Below are 15649 nucleotides of genomic sequence, written 5' to 3'. Positions count from 1 at the left end.
TGTCGAAAATTAAACCACGGAACAGGGCCCGTCCTTTCCAATTGCATTGTTTAATACATATTGAACATTTACGCCCAGGGTACTGTCATTATATTCTCCAACAATAAGGCAAATGAAATTGCAGAGATAAGAAACCATTCCTCTATCGCTCTTCGGGGGTGATAGTAATTCCTTCGTCAGAGAAAGGGCAGTGAATCATTTCCGTCTTTTTGATGCGGGCGAAGGAAGATTGATGTGCCGAAGCTTCATTGAGATTAATAACGCTGAAGATATGCACATCAGAGCAGCGAGTTCATGCAGATACCCAGCCATAGCGGCCCCCTGCTTTCCAATATCAATCCATTCAGGGGATGAACGATGACTGTGTGGATTCGGATTACTGTTTTACGCTCATTCATATGGACGGTGCGTCTGGGTCTGATACAGGAAGTGGACGGGACAGCAGTGGGTGGTGCCAAAAGGGAAAAAAAAGCAGGCTTACTTTCTTCACATAGCCTTGGATGTGCTCTGGGGTGGGGGTATGGTCAGCACTGAGGCACTCCTCCAGTTTCAGATGGTAAGGCTCGAAGTCTGCTGGACTCTTCTCGGTACTACAAATGAAAAAGGGAATAGAGGAAGAATCAGGTTAGTGTACTTGTGGGTTCAAAGAGAGGTGGGCAATTCGATGATATGTTATCACTATCGTGATGAATTATACCGCAATATGTTTTTATTGTTTGGGTCACGTGTGCCATGGCTCTGAAGTGTCCACAAACTCCAAACTCTGGGTTCTGGGAGATCACGTGACTGACGCCGCGGCGGCTCAATCATCACTCGCATTCACCTGAATACTAACGTCATTCACCTGCGTTTCCTGTCATATGGCTTATTAGAGTTGGTGTAAAGCCCAGATTTTTAGCTTAGGTTCCTTGCTAGATGTAATTTGAACTACTAAGCATTTTCGTCTCTTTGCCGTTTGACTTGCCTTTCGACTCTTTGGCTTTGCTCCTGCCCTTTAGATCCGGTTGCCTTGTTTTGTGACATTTATCTCTCTCTGTATTTTTGTGAGTTTGAGATACTGAAATGAATCTGTAATGGTCAAAATATGATGAAGACAATACCAAAACAAAAGCAGGCCTATTCTAAATGGCCAGGGCCCATCGGCAGGCCCAAAGTTCCTGTCACTATCACTACGAACAATTCTGACTCCGTAAATTTCTCTACACTGGCACATTTAACACCAAAACATGCTGAAAGCCTTTTTTTTGCAGACATTTTAAAAAGTACAATATTGTGTTGCATGTATATGAAGTACTATGATGTTTCCTCAGTTCTTCCACAGTTTTGTACATTTTAGTAGAAACATCTACCTTACAGTAGCCCTGCGATGGACTGACGGCCTGGCCAGGGTACCCCACCCCACCCTCCCCGAGCCTTGAGAGTCTGCCCAATCTCAGTCACTGCTAGGTTCAGAAAGGCCACCACCTGAAAATATCCAACTGACTGACCATTGATGAAGGGAAGATGGCTGTGCATCAACAGATAAGCTGCAGTGTCTAACTGTACAGCAGCAAGGTAGGGGTTTCTAATAAAGTGGCCATAAAGGTCATACATATTAAAGTGTATTTCATACATATACAGGTGTATTTAAAAGCTCGATCTGCAATCATAATTCACTGGACACATCAACCCATACACCACATTGTCTTAGCAGTGGCACCAACTGAGTAAAACATTCCAATGCAAGTGTTCTACATCTTATTTACTGGGCATTTTACCACTCTGCGTAGACTGGCATCAACAGAAGGATTCACAAAAGTGCTAGACTTGTACTTCCGCAGGCAAATGTTCTATTCTCTTCCCTTCTCCAAGAATGGCTCTTTGTAAGAGGCCCTTTACAAGCGTCTGTTCTTCAAAGGCAATTCAAAAGCTCCATAAAAGACACAAAACCGTGCAGCTTGATAAAACATGGGCTGTGCATAATTCAGTGGTATGCATTTCCAAATGCAGACAAATACTGGCATTATTTAATAAAAGGATTTAAAAGAAGCTCGGATACAGATAGATCTGTCGTCTGGGCGAAGGAGACAAAACGAAAACTCAAGCTAGCCAAGTCAAAATTCCCCAGCTTGGCGTCTTCCGAGCCCTGTTTCTCTCTTTCTTTGGAGGACATGTACATTTAACTTGCACGGGGGCCCACACCCTCCCCTCCATCCTGTTGACAACGGACACCCACCCGCCCACACCACGGATCCCTCTTCCTTTCCCGTGTTTGTCTCTGTGAAAGCCAGACAGGATGGAGAATTCAGCCCACTAGCCCAGCTATTCCCGCTACACAGCCCAGCAGGAGCCAGGCTCACCTCGGCCTCAGATCCACTGCAGGCAGAGATTCACACCTCCCGCTGACACACGGGCCATCTGCTGCCTGAATACAGCTCCGCTCATGTTGCTGTGTGACCGAGTCCCTGGACGCACACTTAAACATGCTCCTCCAGCCTTCACACTCTCTCTGAGTCAGAAGGTGAAGCCAGGCTAATCGGATTTACCCAAAACGGAACGGAGAAGGCCGGTCCCAAAAGCAACACATCTTCACACAATGCCAACATGAAAGCTGAGGGATCATCTCTTTCGCATAATGTTAACTGGGACGTTCTAGCTTAACACTGTTATTAGCATTTAGCCCGTTCTTTTAACGTCTTCAATTACCTCAGGTGAGCTGCTACCGATCAAACATTCGCTGGGGTGCAGTCAGAACGTAAAGCAGGGCCGAAATAAAAATTAAATGAGACCTGGTTCAAAGTAATCGCGCCCTAAAGGGATTCCTTACGGAATAATGATAGCCTGGCTAGCCAAGAAAGCTGGACATCATCTCTTTCGCAGGCAAAGCTCAGCTGAAATATGCTATTAGCATTCAGTCTGCTCTCTAGGACACCCAAACAGCTTTACCCCAAACTAAACAACCTAGACTGGTTTCAAAGCCATCACGGCTTTTTAGGAACACCGCCAAATAATGGGAACTGTGGTCATCTCTTAATGATGATGCTGTTGTAACGCTACTACTAGCTCTGTTATTAGCACTTCGCTCGTGCTTTTAAAGGAATATTTGGGCAAATGGTCAAGTTGACATCATTTCCCACTCTAATCCCAGATTTAGATGATCAGACCCGCTTCTTTTGTTTTGTATTAGAGTTATGAGGATAGCATTGGACAAACCCTACAAGTCAATAGTCACCCAAAATGTTTTCTGTTAATGCATCCCCAGAACAACCAGCTCAAACCACATCCGAGTGTTCAGGGAAGGCTACACAGACTTGTCAGTGGGGTTTTTGACACCTTATATATTTAGTAACAAAACTTCATCATGTAGATGAACGCTAGAGGCAGATGTTTTAGACAATAGGACACGTCTTCGGAGCCTTAATGAAGACCTGAATGCAGTTTAATCTGGTTGAGAGATGCAGTGACGTCGATTGCTCCAATGGGAGCCACATGGCCCTGGCGCTAAAACAAGGGAAATGTTGACTCCAGATATGTCATAATATGAGTATGTGGAAACTAAATTATTCCTTCAATACTTTTAACTACCTGATTTGATCTACTAAAGTCAGAAACCGCCAGAACGGTACTGTGCTGAGTGTAAAGTTTGGTGGAGGGGGGATCATGGTGTGGGGTTGTTTCTCAGGAGTTGGGCTCGGCCCCTTAGTTCCAGTGAAAGGAACTCTTAAAGCTTCAGCACCAAGAGATTCTGGACAATTTCATGCTCCCAACTTTGTGGGAACAGTTTGGCCCCTTCCTGTTCCGACATGACTGCACACCAGTGCACAAAGCAGGTCCATAAAGACACGAATGAGCCAGTTTGGCGTGGAAGAACTTGACTGGCCTGCACAGAGTCCTGACCTCAACCCCATAGAACACCTTTGGGATGAATTAGAGCGGAGACTGTGAGCCAGGCCTTCTCGTCCAACATCAGCGTCTGACCTCACAGATGTGCTTCTGGAAGAACGGTCAAAAATTCCCATAAACACTCCTAACCCTTGTGGAAAGCCTTCCCAGCATAGCTGAAGCTGTTATAGCTGCAAAGGGTGGGCCGACATCATATTAAAACCTATGGATTAAGAATTAGTTGACACTCGCCAGACTTTTGCAATGTAGTGTAGCTCTGATTTAGTGTTTTTTAAGACACGATTTATCACATTTATATCTTATATTTTTCATACAAGCTTTGCTGGATGTTTAATACAGCACTCGAGTTTAGTATCATACAAACATTTTAAATATTTTACTCTGTGCTCCCTGGATTTGTAGCTGCACGGCGTCTGATATTGGCTTTGATTATCTTTTTTACTTCACACTAAAGTGAGGCTCACTGCGGTTCAGTCAAATGGGGGAACTTAGCTGAATAAATTCACCCAAACTGAAATGATCTAGAGCCGTTTCAAAGGTGGCACAGCTTCAAGGAATACTTCACTAAATAACGCTAACACGGCTGGCGATGAAAAGCCGATGAGGAGAGTCAGTTTTGTGTAATGCTAACCGACTATTACGAGCTAAAACTTGTTTTTAGCATTTAGCCTATTCATTAAGTGAACCACTGAATCAAATGTAGCTAATTGCTCGTGTGCTGCTGCTACAAACCTAAATAAGTTAAGTTTTAATGCACATTATCTGTGCATTGGTCTTATTTCTTGGCTCTTATTTGTTGGGATTAAGTGTGCCAAGCCCTGATCGATGTATGGAAGCTGCTAGGACGTCAGGAGGTTTGTAAGCAGTTCAGTTTTTGACTTTTTTTTTTTTTTTCATTCGTTTATCCAACACCAACATTGTCCATTTGTCCGTCCATCTGCACATCTCTTTACCGTTACCGTCACATAAAAGCTGATTAATGACTTTAGTCCTGTATGAGGGGCAGAGAAGGCTTGGAGTGTTGGACAGAGAGCTGTCAAGCAAGCTGCTCATTGGCCACGTCCACACAGTTCTCAGATAACTTTTGGAAATATAGTGTTTCACTCACTCATCCAAATCACTGAGTTCAGGTGTTCCAGTCACTTCCACGGCCACAGGTGTATAAAGCTGAGCCCCTAGGCCTGCAGACTGCTTCTACAGACATTAGTGAAAGAATGGGTCGCTCTCAGGAGCTCAGTGAGTTCCAGCGTGGTACCGTGATCGGACGCCACCTGTGCAGCAAGTCCAGTCGGGAAATTTCCTCACTACTAAATATTCCACAGTCCACTGTCAGTGGGATTATAAAGTGGAAGGGATTGGGAACGACAGCAGCTCAGCCACGAAGTGGTCGGCCACGTAAAATGACAGAGCGGTCAGCGGATGCTGAGGGGCATAGAGCGCAGAGGTCACCGACTTTCTGCAGAGTCAATCACTACAGACCTCCAAACTTCATGTGGCCTTCAGATCAGCTCAAGAACAGCGTAGAGAGCTTCATGGAATGGGTTTCCATGGCCGAGCAGCTGCATCCAAGCCTTTTTTCTTGGCCCTTATTTGTTGGGATTAAGTGTGCCAAGCCCTGATCGATGTATGGAAGCTGCTAGGACGTCAGGAGGTTTGTAAGCAGTTCGGTTTTTGACTTTTTTTTTTGGTCTTTTCATCCAGCAAAATCACAGCTGGGTAACACCACTGGCAAATGTCTGTTTGCCTGCAGCTGATCTAAGTGCGAGTGTTTGTGTCTTTGCCTACAGGACTCGACTGATCCTGTCAGACAGACACCATAAGCAACGTCTCTGGGTCTTGAGGTGACATCCTGCTGCGAGTGTGAGTATGTGTGTGCACACGTGTGTGTCTATGTGCGCCTGTTTATGCATGTGCCCTCTTGTGCGTGCGCCTATGACCGCATTTCCATGACAACGTTGTCGCCACAGGTCCATTAAACCCGTGTTTCGCAATCTTTCATCAGTGCATTAATTATGAAACGCATTTTCCTTGATGCCTGCCTATTTACCCAGCCATGAATAATATTCCTCAAGCAGATCACCCTTAATGGGATCCCCCTGTACCTCTCCTAGAGCGAGGTACACTACAATTACCCAATGATGTTGAATAAATTACCCAGCAGTCCCCACTGAACTGGAACAGTAATGAAAAAGTGAACTTGGACGCGTTTGACGGTTGACATTTGAAATTATAAATGGCACCAGCCTGCTCTCCACCTGATTGATGGCCAGCAATTTGTATTTAAAATGAGCCCCCCCACCCCCCGGCGCCCCCCCCTTTGTTGGGTTCAGACAAAGCTTTCTTGGGCTGCAGTCGAGTTTGAACACATTGCTGTCGGGCTACAGTCAAGTTGGGTCAGGAATTGTCAACTACAGTCAAATTCAGACAGATTTTTTGGGGGCTACTGTAGAATTTTGTCGGCCTCAATCGGACTGGGTCAGAATTTTGTCAGACTACAGTCAGACTGGGTCAGAATCTTGTCAGGCTACAGTCGGACTGGGTCAGAATCTTGTCAGGCTACAGTCGGACTGAGTCCGAATTTTGTCAGGCTACAGTCGGACTGGGTCAGAATTTTGTCAGGCTACAGTCAGACTGGGTCAGAATTTTGTCGAGCTACAGTCGGACTGAGTCCGAATTTTGTCGAGCTACAGTCGGACTGGGTCCGAATTTTGTCGAGCTACAGTCGGACTGGGTCCGAATTTTGTCGAGCTACAGTCGGATTGAGTTAGAATTTTGTCGGCTACAGTCGGACTGGGTCAGAATTTTGTCAGGCTAAAGTTGGACTGAGTCAGAATTTTGTCGGCTACAGTCGGACTGGGTCCGAATTTTGTCGGCTACAGTCGGACTGGGTCCGAATTTTGTCGAGCTACAGTTGGACTGGGTCAGAATTTTGTCAGGCTACATTCAGACTCAGACAGACATTTATCAGACTCCAGCTGGTTTTGGGCAAAATTTGGTCAGCCCACAGTTGGGCTCAGTCAATTTTTTCAGGCAGACGTTTTCAGACAGAACATTGTGGAGAAGCTTTTGTGGACAGAATTTTTACTGGTTGGAGTTTGGTTCAGAAGAAATTGCTGAATTATGATACGGTTATGGCTCTATTTGCGTTTGGCTTAAAATTTCAGGCCCAGTTAACCTCTTAAGCTTAGACCTTTATTCAGTTATTTTTGCCATGACTTATCATTCAGTAACTTCTATGAATTTTTCAGCAACTGCTCTGAAGCCGTTATGTAGTTTCTGTAGGAATGAGAGTGAGGAGCTGAGGTGTGGACCTACATACAGACCCTTAGAGTTTAAGGGCTAAAGCTCTACCCCGCCTGGCGGTGCTGATATGCCTGTTTGCGAGTGTGCTGCTCCCGTGCCTATAGGCGGTGGGACAGGAGTGTTGATGTATTAGTGCTTTAGCATGCATGCAGGCTGGACTCTCAGGGTTGAATTGTAGCAATGTCACCTCCTGCTCTCCGTCATAGGGCCACGCACAGCAGCTTTGCAGTACGGCTAATCCTCAGAGGGAGAAATGGGACTGTATCCAGAGACTCAGCCAGAATACTAAACACTCCACATCCGGCTATCAGCTAGCAGCGCACAGCACTAATGCTGGAGACTCTCCTCTCAGCTCCTTCTTTTCTCCTCACTTCTCCTCCCTCCTCCTCTCCCCCAGTCGTTTCTCGCTGTACCAACTTTTCCCTCCTAACATTCCTTCTGACCATCTTCACCACTGTTCTCTTTTCTCCAGTCTCTCTCATTTTCTCTTCTCCTCTCCTTTCCTCCTCCCCTTCTTCATTTCTTGTCTCCTTTTTTCTTTTTTTCTTTCTTCTCTATCATCGCCTTTCTCATTTTATCCCGTCTTGCCTATCCTTTCTTCTCTCTCTCATTTTCCGCTCTCCCGTGGTCTGCTTTCCTCCTTTCCTTTTCTCTTTTTATTCTGTTTTCTCTTTCCATTTTCTCCTCCCCTTTCCTCCTCTCTCATCTCATTTTCTCTTCTTTTCTCCTCTCTGCTCACTGCCTCCTCTTTTCTCATGTTCTTTTTGTCTCTTCTCTTCTATCATTTTCTTCCCTCCTCTCCCTTTTTTGTCTCTTCTCATTTCTTCTTTCTCTTCTTTGTTGTTCCATTTTCTCTGTATTCTTTCTCGGCTTCTCTTCTTTTCCTTTCTCTTCTCTCCCTTCTCTTTTCTTCTCTTCTCCTTTTTCCCTTCCTTTCTTCTCTATTCCCCTCTTCTTTGTTCTCTTCTCTCCTCCTCCTCTGTCTCCTCTTCTCTCCGGTGTGCTGTTTGGCTGTGTTTTATATTTTTGAGGTGTGAATAGGTGCGTGGAGTCGCTCTTTCATCTCCCCTCTCTCTCCTCCTGTGTTCTCTCGCTGTATTTTGGGTGATTGGCGGGTGAACAGGAGCGGCGCTGTGCCCCGTTTGATATCTCCTCTCTCTTTTTTTTCTGCAGGTTTATCCCCCAGGGCTGCTGCTGATGCGAGCAACTGTCTCCACGGTGACAGACACTGGTGATAAAGCGGGGCAGCTTGGCCGGAACCATCAAAGGATGGCAGCCCCTCACCCACCTTTTCAGCCTTTTCTCTCTCTCTCTCTCTCTCTCTCTCTCTCTCTCTATCTCTGACACATACATCTAAAACCCCACTGTCACTGCCTTTCCCCACTTTGCAAGTTTTTTTCTTGTTCTTTCCATCTCTGTCTTTCCGTGCGCACTCGGAAAGCGTCTTCCCCATCGCTCCTATCGCACCGCTTTCAAGCACAAAAGAGGACACGACTTGTTTAGTTGTCAAGGATTATGCTTGAAATGAAGCCGTGTGTGCGTTTATGCTGGCAGGGTGCTTCTCTGTATCACATTAAAGGGTAATTCCACTGATTTTTCTAAAGTTCTGAATAATTCAATGGTTAAGATGTAAACAAAGTCATTCAGAGGGGTTTGATGTGAAATGCTCTGTTCTAGAGAACGTAGTGGTGGTGATGAATGGAACCAGATGGCCACCTCTAAAAGCTTCTTCACAGAAGGTTACTACATGAATAATAACAGGTTGAACATGCTGTTTTTATAAGTGATGTCACAAAAATTGATGCATTTACACGTATCAAGTCAGCCTCTGAGAGTTTACAGTCCTTATATTAGTTACACTACACTGTCAAAAGTGTTCACTCCCCCATCCAAATCACTGAGTTCAGGTGTTCCAGTCACTTCCATGGCCACAGGTGTATAAAGCCGAGCCCCTAGGCCTGCAGACTGCTTCTACAGACATTAGTGAAAGAATGGGTCGCTCTCAGGAGCTCAGAGAATTCCAGCGTGGTGCCGTGATCGGACGCCACCTGTGCAGCAAGTCCAGTCGTGAAATTTCCTCACTACTAAATATTCCACAGTCAACTGTCAGTGGGATTATAACAAAGAGGATGCAATTGGGAACGACAGCAACTCAGCCACGAAGTGGTCAGCCACGTGTTCTCTGGAGTGACCAATCACGCTTCTCCATCTGGAAATCTGATGGACGAGTCTGGGTTTGGTGGTTGCCAGGAGACGTTACTTGTCTGACTGCATTGAGCCGAGTGTAAAATTTGGTGGAGGGGGGATCATGGTGTGGGGGTGTTTTTCAGGAGTTGGGCTCGGCCCCTTAGTTCCAGTGAAAGGAACTCTTAAAGCTTCAGCACCAAGAGATTTTGGACAATTTCATGCCCCGAACTTTGTGGGAACAGTTTGGGGACGGCCTCTTCCTGTTCCAACATGACTGCGCACCAGTGCACAAAGCAGGTCCATAAAGACACGGATGAGCCAGTTTGGTGTGGAAGAACTTGACTGGCCTGGTGTCCATGGTACCATGCTGGAACTCACTGAGCTCCTGAGAGCGACCCATTCTTTCACTAATGTCTGTAGAAGCAGTCTGCAGGCCTAGGGGCTCGGCTTTATACACCTGTGGTCATGGAAGTGATTGGAACACCTGAATTCAGTGGTTCGGATGGGTGACTGAATACCTCTGGAAATATAGTGTAGGCTCACTGGTGGTTTTGGATAGTGAATAAAATGGCATATTTGTGTTGCTGGCCTTATGTATCTGTATGTGAGTCCACACTTCAGTTCCTTACTCAGAGCTACAGAACTCACACTGCAGCCTCATGGTAGTTACTCAATAATTTATAGTAGCTGCTGAATTCTAAGACTGGAGTTCAAGGGGTAAGTGTTACCCTCCGGTCCTAAAAATGAGCCCTCAGAGAAAAGAGGGGCATCGCTATCATCTGCTGCTCATAAAGGGATCAGCCACAGAAGGTCAGCGTCAGATGCTCATTTGTGAGGAATGTGCAGTATGGACTCCTGGTGTGTCCATAAAGTCCAAGAGATTCCAGGGAATTACTGAGTCTGGAGGAGTCTGGCTGACTGAGTAGAGAGAGGGAGAGAGAGAGAGAGATGAGGCAGAGATAGATGAAGGGAAAGAGATGAGAGAGAGAGAGAAAGAGGGAGAGACAGGGGACATATAGGGAGAGAGAAAAGTGAAAGAAAGAAGGAGAGAGAAAGAGAAAGGCGAGAGGTGGTAAGAGACAGACGGAAAGAGAGAACAAAGAGAGAGAAAGGTGACAGATGAGAGATAGAGACAGAGATGTAGAAAGAGAAAGAAGAAAGAATGAGATAGATAAAAGAAAGGAGAGAAAAAAGGGAGACTAAGAGAAAAAGGAGAAAAAAGTTAGAGATAAACGGAGAAAATTGAGAGAGGGGAAAAACGAGGGGGGTGGAGAGGGAGAAGGAATGAGAAACAGAGTAAGAGTTAGAAACATAAAGAGAGAGGCAGGATGAGAGAGTGAGAGGGAAAGAGAAACAGGGAGAGACGGATGAAGAGAGAAAGAGGGAGTGAGACAGGGACAAAAATAGTGACAGAAAAGAGAGTTGGTGAGAGAGATATATAGAGAGAGAAACTGAAAAAGAAGGAGAGAGATAACAAGTGAGAGAGAAAGTAGAGAGATGGTCAGAGAAAGAGATAAAAACGAGAGTAAGGAGAGAGAAAGAAAAAGAGAGTAAACAGACAGATGGTGAGAGAGAGATAGGAAGAAAAAAGGAGAGGTCACCAGAAAAACGAGAGAAAGAAGAGAGACATGAGTGAGACAAAATGAAAGAGAGAGAGAGAGAAAAGTGAAAGAAGGAGAGAGAAAAAAGGGAGAGATAAAGACAGACAGAAAAAGTGAGAGAGGAAAAAAAGACAGACGGACAGACAGACAGAAATGGAAGGAGAAACAGAGACTGTATTTGGGAGAGACTGTAAAATAGTGAAAGAGAGAAAAAGGAAGAGAGAGAGATGAAGAGCAGACAGTGCTGTGTCCAGTGTCTCTCTGTCTGTCCGGCACAGCAGAAAAGACCATAAAACACACAGACTGAAGCTCAGCCTGAGGCTCTGGATCCTCTGTCTCTCTCTCTCTCTCTCTCTCTCTCTCTCTCTCACTCACTCACTCACTCACTCACTCACTCACTCACTCTCTCTGCCTCTCTCTCTCTCTCTCTCTCTCTCTCTCTCTCTCTCTCTCCCTCCCTCCCTCTCTCTCTCTCTCTCTCTCTCTCTCTCTCTCTCTCTCTCTCTCTCTCTCTCTCTCTCTCTCTCTCCCTCCCTCCCTCCCTCCCTCTCTCTCTCCTTCCTCCTCTGGGGAAACTGTCTATTCTCAGAGATCTACACATACAATGCAGCACGCCTGCAGCCTGACACACACACACACACACACACACACACACACACAGTGAGCAGTATTTGATTGGGATTTGTTTCAGTGTTCTGTCCGTCCTCACAACAGCAGCTACGAGAGAACGCATTAGTGGGCGGAGCATGCCAGATCAATCAAGCTCTCAAGTCTTGCATCATTTGGTGGCCGGAGTGATGCCAGTGTAAGGAAGTAAAAGTGAATGGGTTTTCCTGCTGCGGTTCACCACACTGTGCTGAACAAGGCGGCTCCAAGCCTGATGTGAGCGCCGCTGGATGCTCTCAACTAATATTTAACTCAAAATCTGCTCGTTTGAAGAAGATCAGAAAGATTCGCTCTGCAAAATGATCACAGCAGTGCGAGGGAAACCATTTAAAGTCAATGAAACAATATCGAAACATCCGATCAGGATAATTTATTTACGCATCGGGAGGCTCTTTTTCTTCCGGTTAGGGAGTTCATGCACTGTATGGACTTACACTGGCATTATTTTGTCTTTCGGGCACTTTCTTCCCTTTCAAACATTTTGGGATTTTGCTTTGGACTGTCTGTCTTTTGGGCAGTTTGGCAAAGTCGGTCTCTCAAGAACTTGGGAGAGAACTTTGCACTTTTCAGGTCTGTGCCTAAATGAATGGGATTTTCACAAATCGTTGCCCTGTGGTAAACAAAAAGGTTCCACACCTAGTATGATTTGCCTTATGTGCATTTTCCCTTTTACTGGATCCTCCAAATTCACATTTTAAAGGATCCAGTCACATTTTGAAGAAAAATATGTGGTGGATGAAAATCTCATTCATTTCTGCCATAGGGAAATCTAGCTTGGGCCCAGAGCTGCTAATCTGGGCCTGATACTGACAAACGAAGGATCATATGAGCTCAAAAGTCTATAGACATCTGTGGGATGATGTCTGAAAATTGCAAAAAAGTCCAAAGAAATTGGTCCAAAGTCATTACGGCATTGAATCCTCTGAATTATTGGGCTAATGAGTCAAAATATGAAAATTCCTACATGCATGATCACAGTGAGCGAATTAACATGCACTTAATAATCCACTAACTGGAGAAAATCAGATTTTGTCAGTAATCCGATCAATGTGTTTACTTGCAAATGAGTAATCAGGTAATGTGAAAATTCTGGATCTAAACAAGTCCGGCAGTAATCAGATATCAGCTTTATAACCAGCCAACAGAAGAAGGCGTGACGTAAACGTAATGTCAGACTCAAACTTCATGCCACGGCTATTTTTAAACATTGTTTGCTTGCTTATTTCCATTACTGCCGTCTTTTTCCACACATGCGCAGACCGAAATCCGAAAGAAATCAGAGTAAGAGTTCACAGCACTGAGAAATCTGATTACTGACCTAAATTCCGGCCTCTTTATCGGATTTCTAGACCTTACTCTGATCTAAGAAATCGGAGTGCTTTTCTCCAAAAGCCATTTCCAATTGCAGAAGTAGCTAGAATTAAAATGAAGTGGTAGATTTACTTTCGCATGCTATCATTTTAATGCACAGCAATGTTGCTTGCTTACAACCTCATAATGCAGTGGATCCACTTGGAGAAAAAACGGAATTAAACAAAACGGATCGGTTTTATTTACAGTGGGCGTGACTGTGAAAGACACAGCACTTCATTGGTCTATTCACAAGCATGCAGAAAGCATGGCCTGGTTACAGATACCGACAGGCCAACACCGAAACACAGAGACTGACAGAAACACAAACCCTACACACAATAAGAAGCCTGGCTTTGCTTAGTGATTGGCAGCTGTGGGGGTGGGAGGGGGGTGGAGGGGTGGAGAGGTCAGTCCAGTGCCTGCTGGTCCACTCCAGCCATGTGCCTTTCACCCTGTCACACCATCCTGTCTAGCTGGATACAAACCATGACTGGACACACACACACACACACACACATGCCCACGTCGCCTCAGACTCCTGGTTGTAGCCAGCAGGGCAGCAGGGCAGCGGGCAGGGGGCGGATGTGACTTTGACTGCTTAATGCTATGTGCCAGAGGATTAGTGGCCCTCTCTTCAACTTTCACACAGTCGCTGCCTTGCTGACCGCCCCATGACTGATGCACTGCAGCGTACGACTGGAGGCGCTCAGAGGATGCAGCAGGGAATTTACTCCTGAAATCTGCTGCTTTGAAAAACATCTGAATGCTTTGCTTTCCAGAATTACTGCAGCAGTACTTGGACATAAATTTAGATTTTAAAGTCAGTGAAACTTCTTTCTCCGCCTGTGTCTGCGCACTGATTTCAAAGCCCTCTGGGAAATTAATCATCACAACATGCCTGCTGGTTTTGTGTTGTGCTGGATACGTATGGCAAATAAATCTCAACGTCTGACACGATAAAGAGAAGCAACGATGAAGAAGGAAATTTGTTCAGTGATTAGGTGATCAGGTGACACTGCAGCTAAAGGAAACGTGATCAGGACAATTTCTGGACAGACTAACTTGCTGTCGATCTGTGCTGTTTTCCTACCTGCATGGAATTTCATTGACAGTACTGGAGTTTATTTCATTATTCTTTACCCCTCAGGCAGCTTGGGGAGAACTGTGTAGCTTTCAGGTCCTTGCCTTTTGGGTAGCTAGGTTAGACTGCCTACCTTTCAGGCAGGTTGCCAAAGACAGTGTTCCTTTCAGGCAGTTTGTTGAGAACTGTGTCTGTTACAGGCCCTTGCCTTATAGGCAGTTCACTAAGGGAATGCTTGCTTTTCAGGCAGTTTAACAAAATAAAAAGCTATCTACCTTTCAGGCATGTCTGTTTTTAGGCCTGTTTTTTAGAACTGCTTGCATTTTGGGGAGTTTGGGAAACTCTTTTGTTCCTTCCAGCCAGTTTTCTGTGGACCTGTACCTATTGGGCAATTTGGTTAGGACCATCTATTTTTCAGGCATTATATGTCTCCCAGCCAATCACTGAAGGCTGCCGCCCCTTTCAGGCAGTTTGGTAATAAGCTATCTACCTTTCACGCACTTTTAGTTTTCAGGGTTGTTTTTTAGGACTGCTTGGCTTTTTGTGGAGTTTGGGCAACTTTCTTCCTTTCAGCTAGTTTGCTGCAGGCTGTGTACCTTTTGGGCAGTTTGATTAGGACCACTTAATTTTTCGGACACTTTGGTGAGGACGGTGAGTCTCCCAGCCAATCGCTGAAGACTGCCTACCTTTCAGGCAGTTTGGTGAGGACCGCTCGGTAAAGCTGTCGTGGGACACTTGCAGGCTCTGGACCACACAGATGGACAAAGGGGTGGACAGCTGTGAGAACGAAGCCCTGCTGGTAAAGATCCTTTAGCTGGGATGGCAGCTCCCGCACCGAGGATAGACACAGAGTGGACGTTCCTTCTGCCAGAGGACACAGAGTGGGAGAGAGAGATAGAGAGATAGGCAAGATGTGAGATGACACAATGGAACATGACATGTGGTCACACTACTGGAATTCCTGGTGGAGTTCCCATACAGAAAAATACAGTATCCTACGCTAAAGCCTGCTGCATTCCAATCCAATCCAATCTACTAAATCCCTGCTCACTTCCCTTACCCTCTTCCCATCAGCACATCCATGATCCAGGGATAAACAGGCTTCTGTTTTTTAAATGTGAAAGTGTGCTCACTGATTCTTTTTTGGATTTGCCACTCAAACATGGCGGCTAAATATTAGCTCAGAACTGAGAAGCCTTTGATGGAATTGGGAGAAGTCGCACAGTTTATGGATTATCTCTCAAGTGTAAATGAGAAGCGAGAGAGGGCTCGGCTCCATTTTGCTGGATTGGAAGCCGGCCATACAGATCACAACGCAGGACGCTCTACAACGTTGCCCTATTTTGTATTCTGGCTATGAAAATTGCACTGCGTTGCTGATGCGAGAGGCAATGGAAACGAAAATAAAAAAAGCAGCGATTGTTTTAGCAATTAGAGTCATGCTGGTGGATTTCTATCCTTGTCTATGATTTAATGGGCCTGGATGAAAATCCAATTAAACATGATTGTTTAGCTCCACGTGAAACGAGAGCCTTTTAAACTAGAGCTTTGATACCTTTCTCGGCAGGGTTGACGA

At 45.4% G+C, this 15649-nt stretch overlaps 1 protein-coding gene across 2 annotated transcripts in view; it reads right to left on the bottom strand.

The window, feature by feature from the left end:
- Nucleotides 1–15649, bottom strand: part of LOC108439293 (raftlin) — a 150789-nt gene that overhangs the window by 64028 nt on the left and 71112 nt on the right. For both annotated transcript variants that reach the window (XM_017717606.2, XM_017717607.2), the window contains exons 3-4: nt 14760–14937; nt 482–590 (exon numbers count right to left, since the gene is read on the bottom strand). In XM_017717606.2, coding sequence (XP_017573095.1) covers nt 482–590; nt 14760–14937 — 287 coding nt within the window. The remainder of the gene's footprint in view (nt 1–481; nt 591–14759; nt 14938–15649) is intronic.

Source organism: Pygocentrus nattereri, chromosome 24, assembly GCF_015220715.1.
Source record: "Pygocentrus nattereri isolate fPygNat1 chromosome 24, fPygNat1.pri, whole genome shotgun sequence".
In the NCBI taxonomy this organism is placed as follows: domain Eukaryota; kingdom Metazoa; phylum Chordata; class Actinopteri; order Characiformes; family Serrasalmidae; genus Pygocentrus; species Pygocentrus nattereri.
The sequence above is the reverse complement of the archived record's forward strand: the minus strand, read 5'-3'. Positions and strand labels throughout refer to the sequence as shown.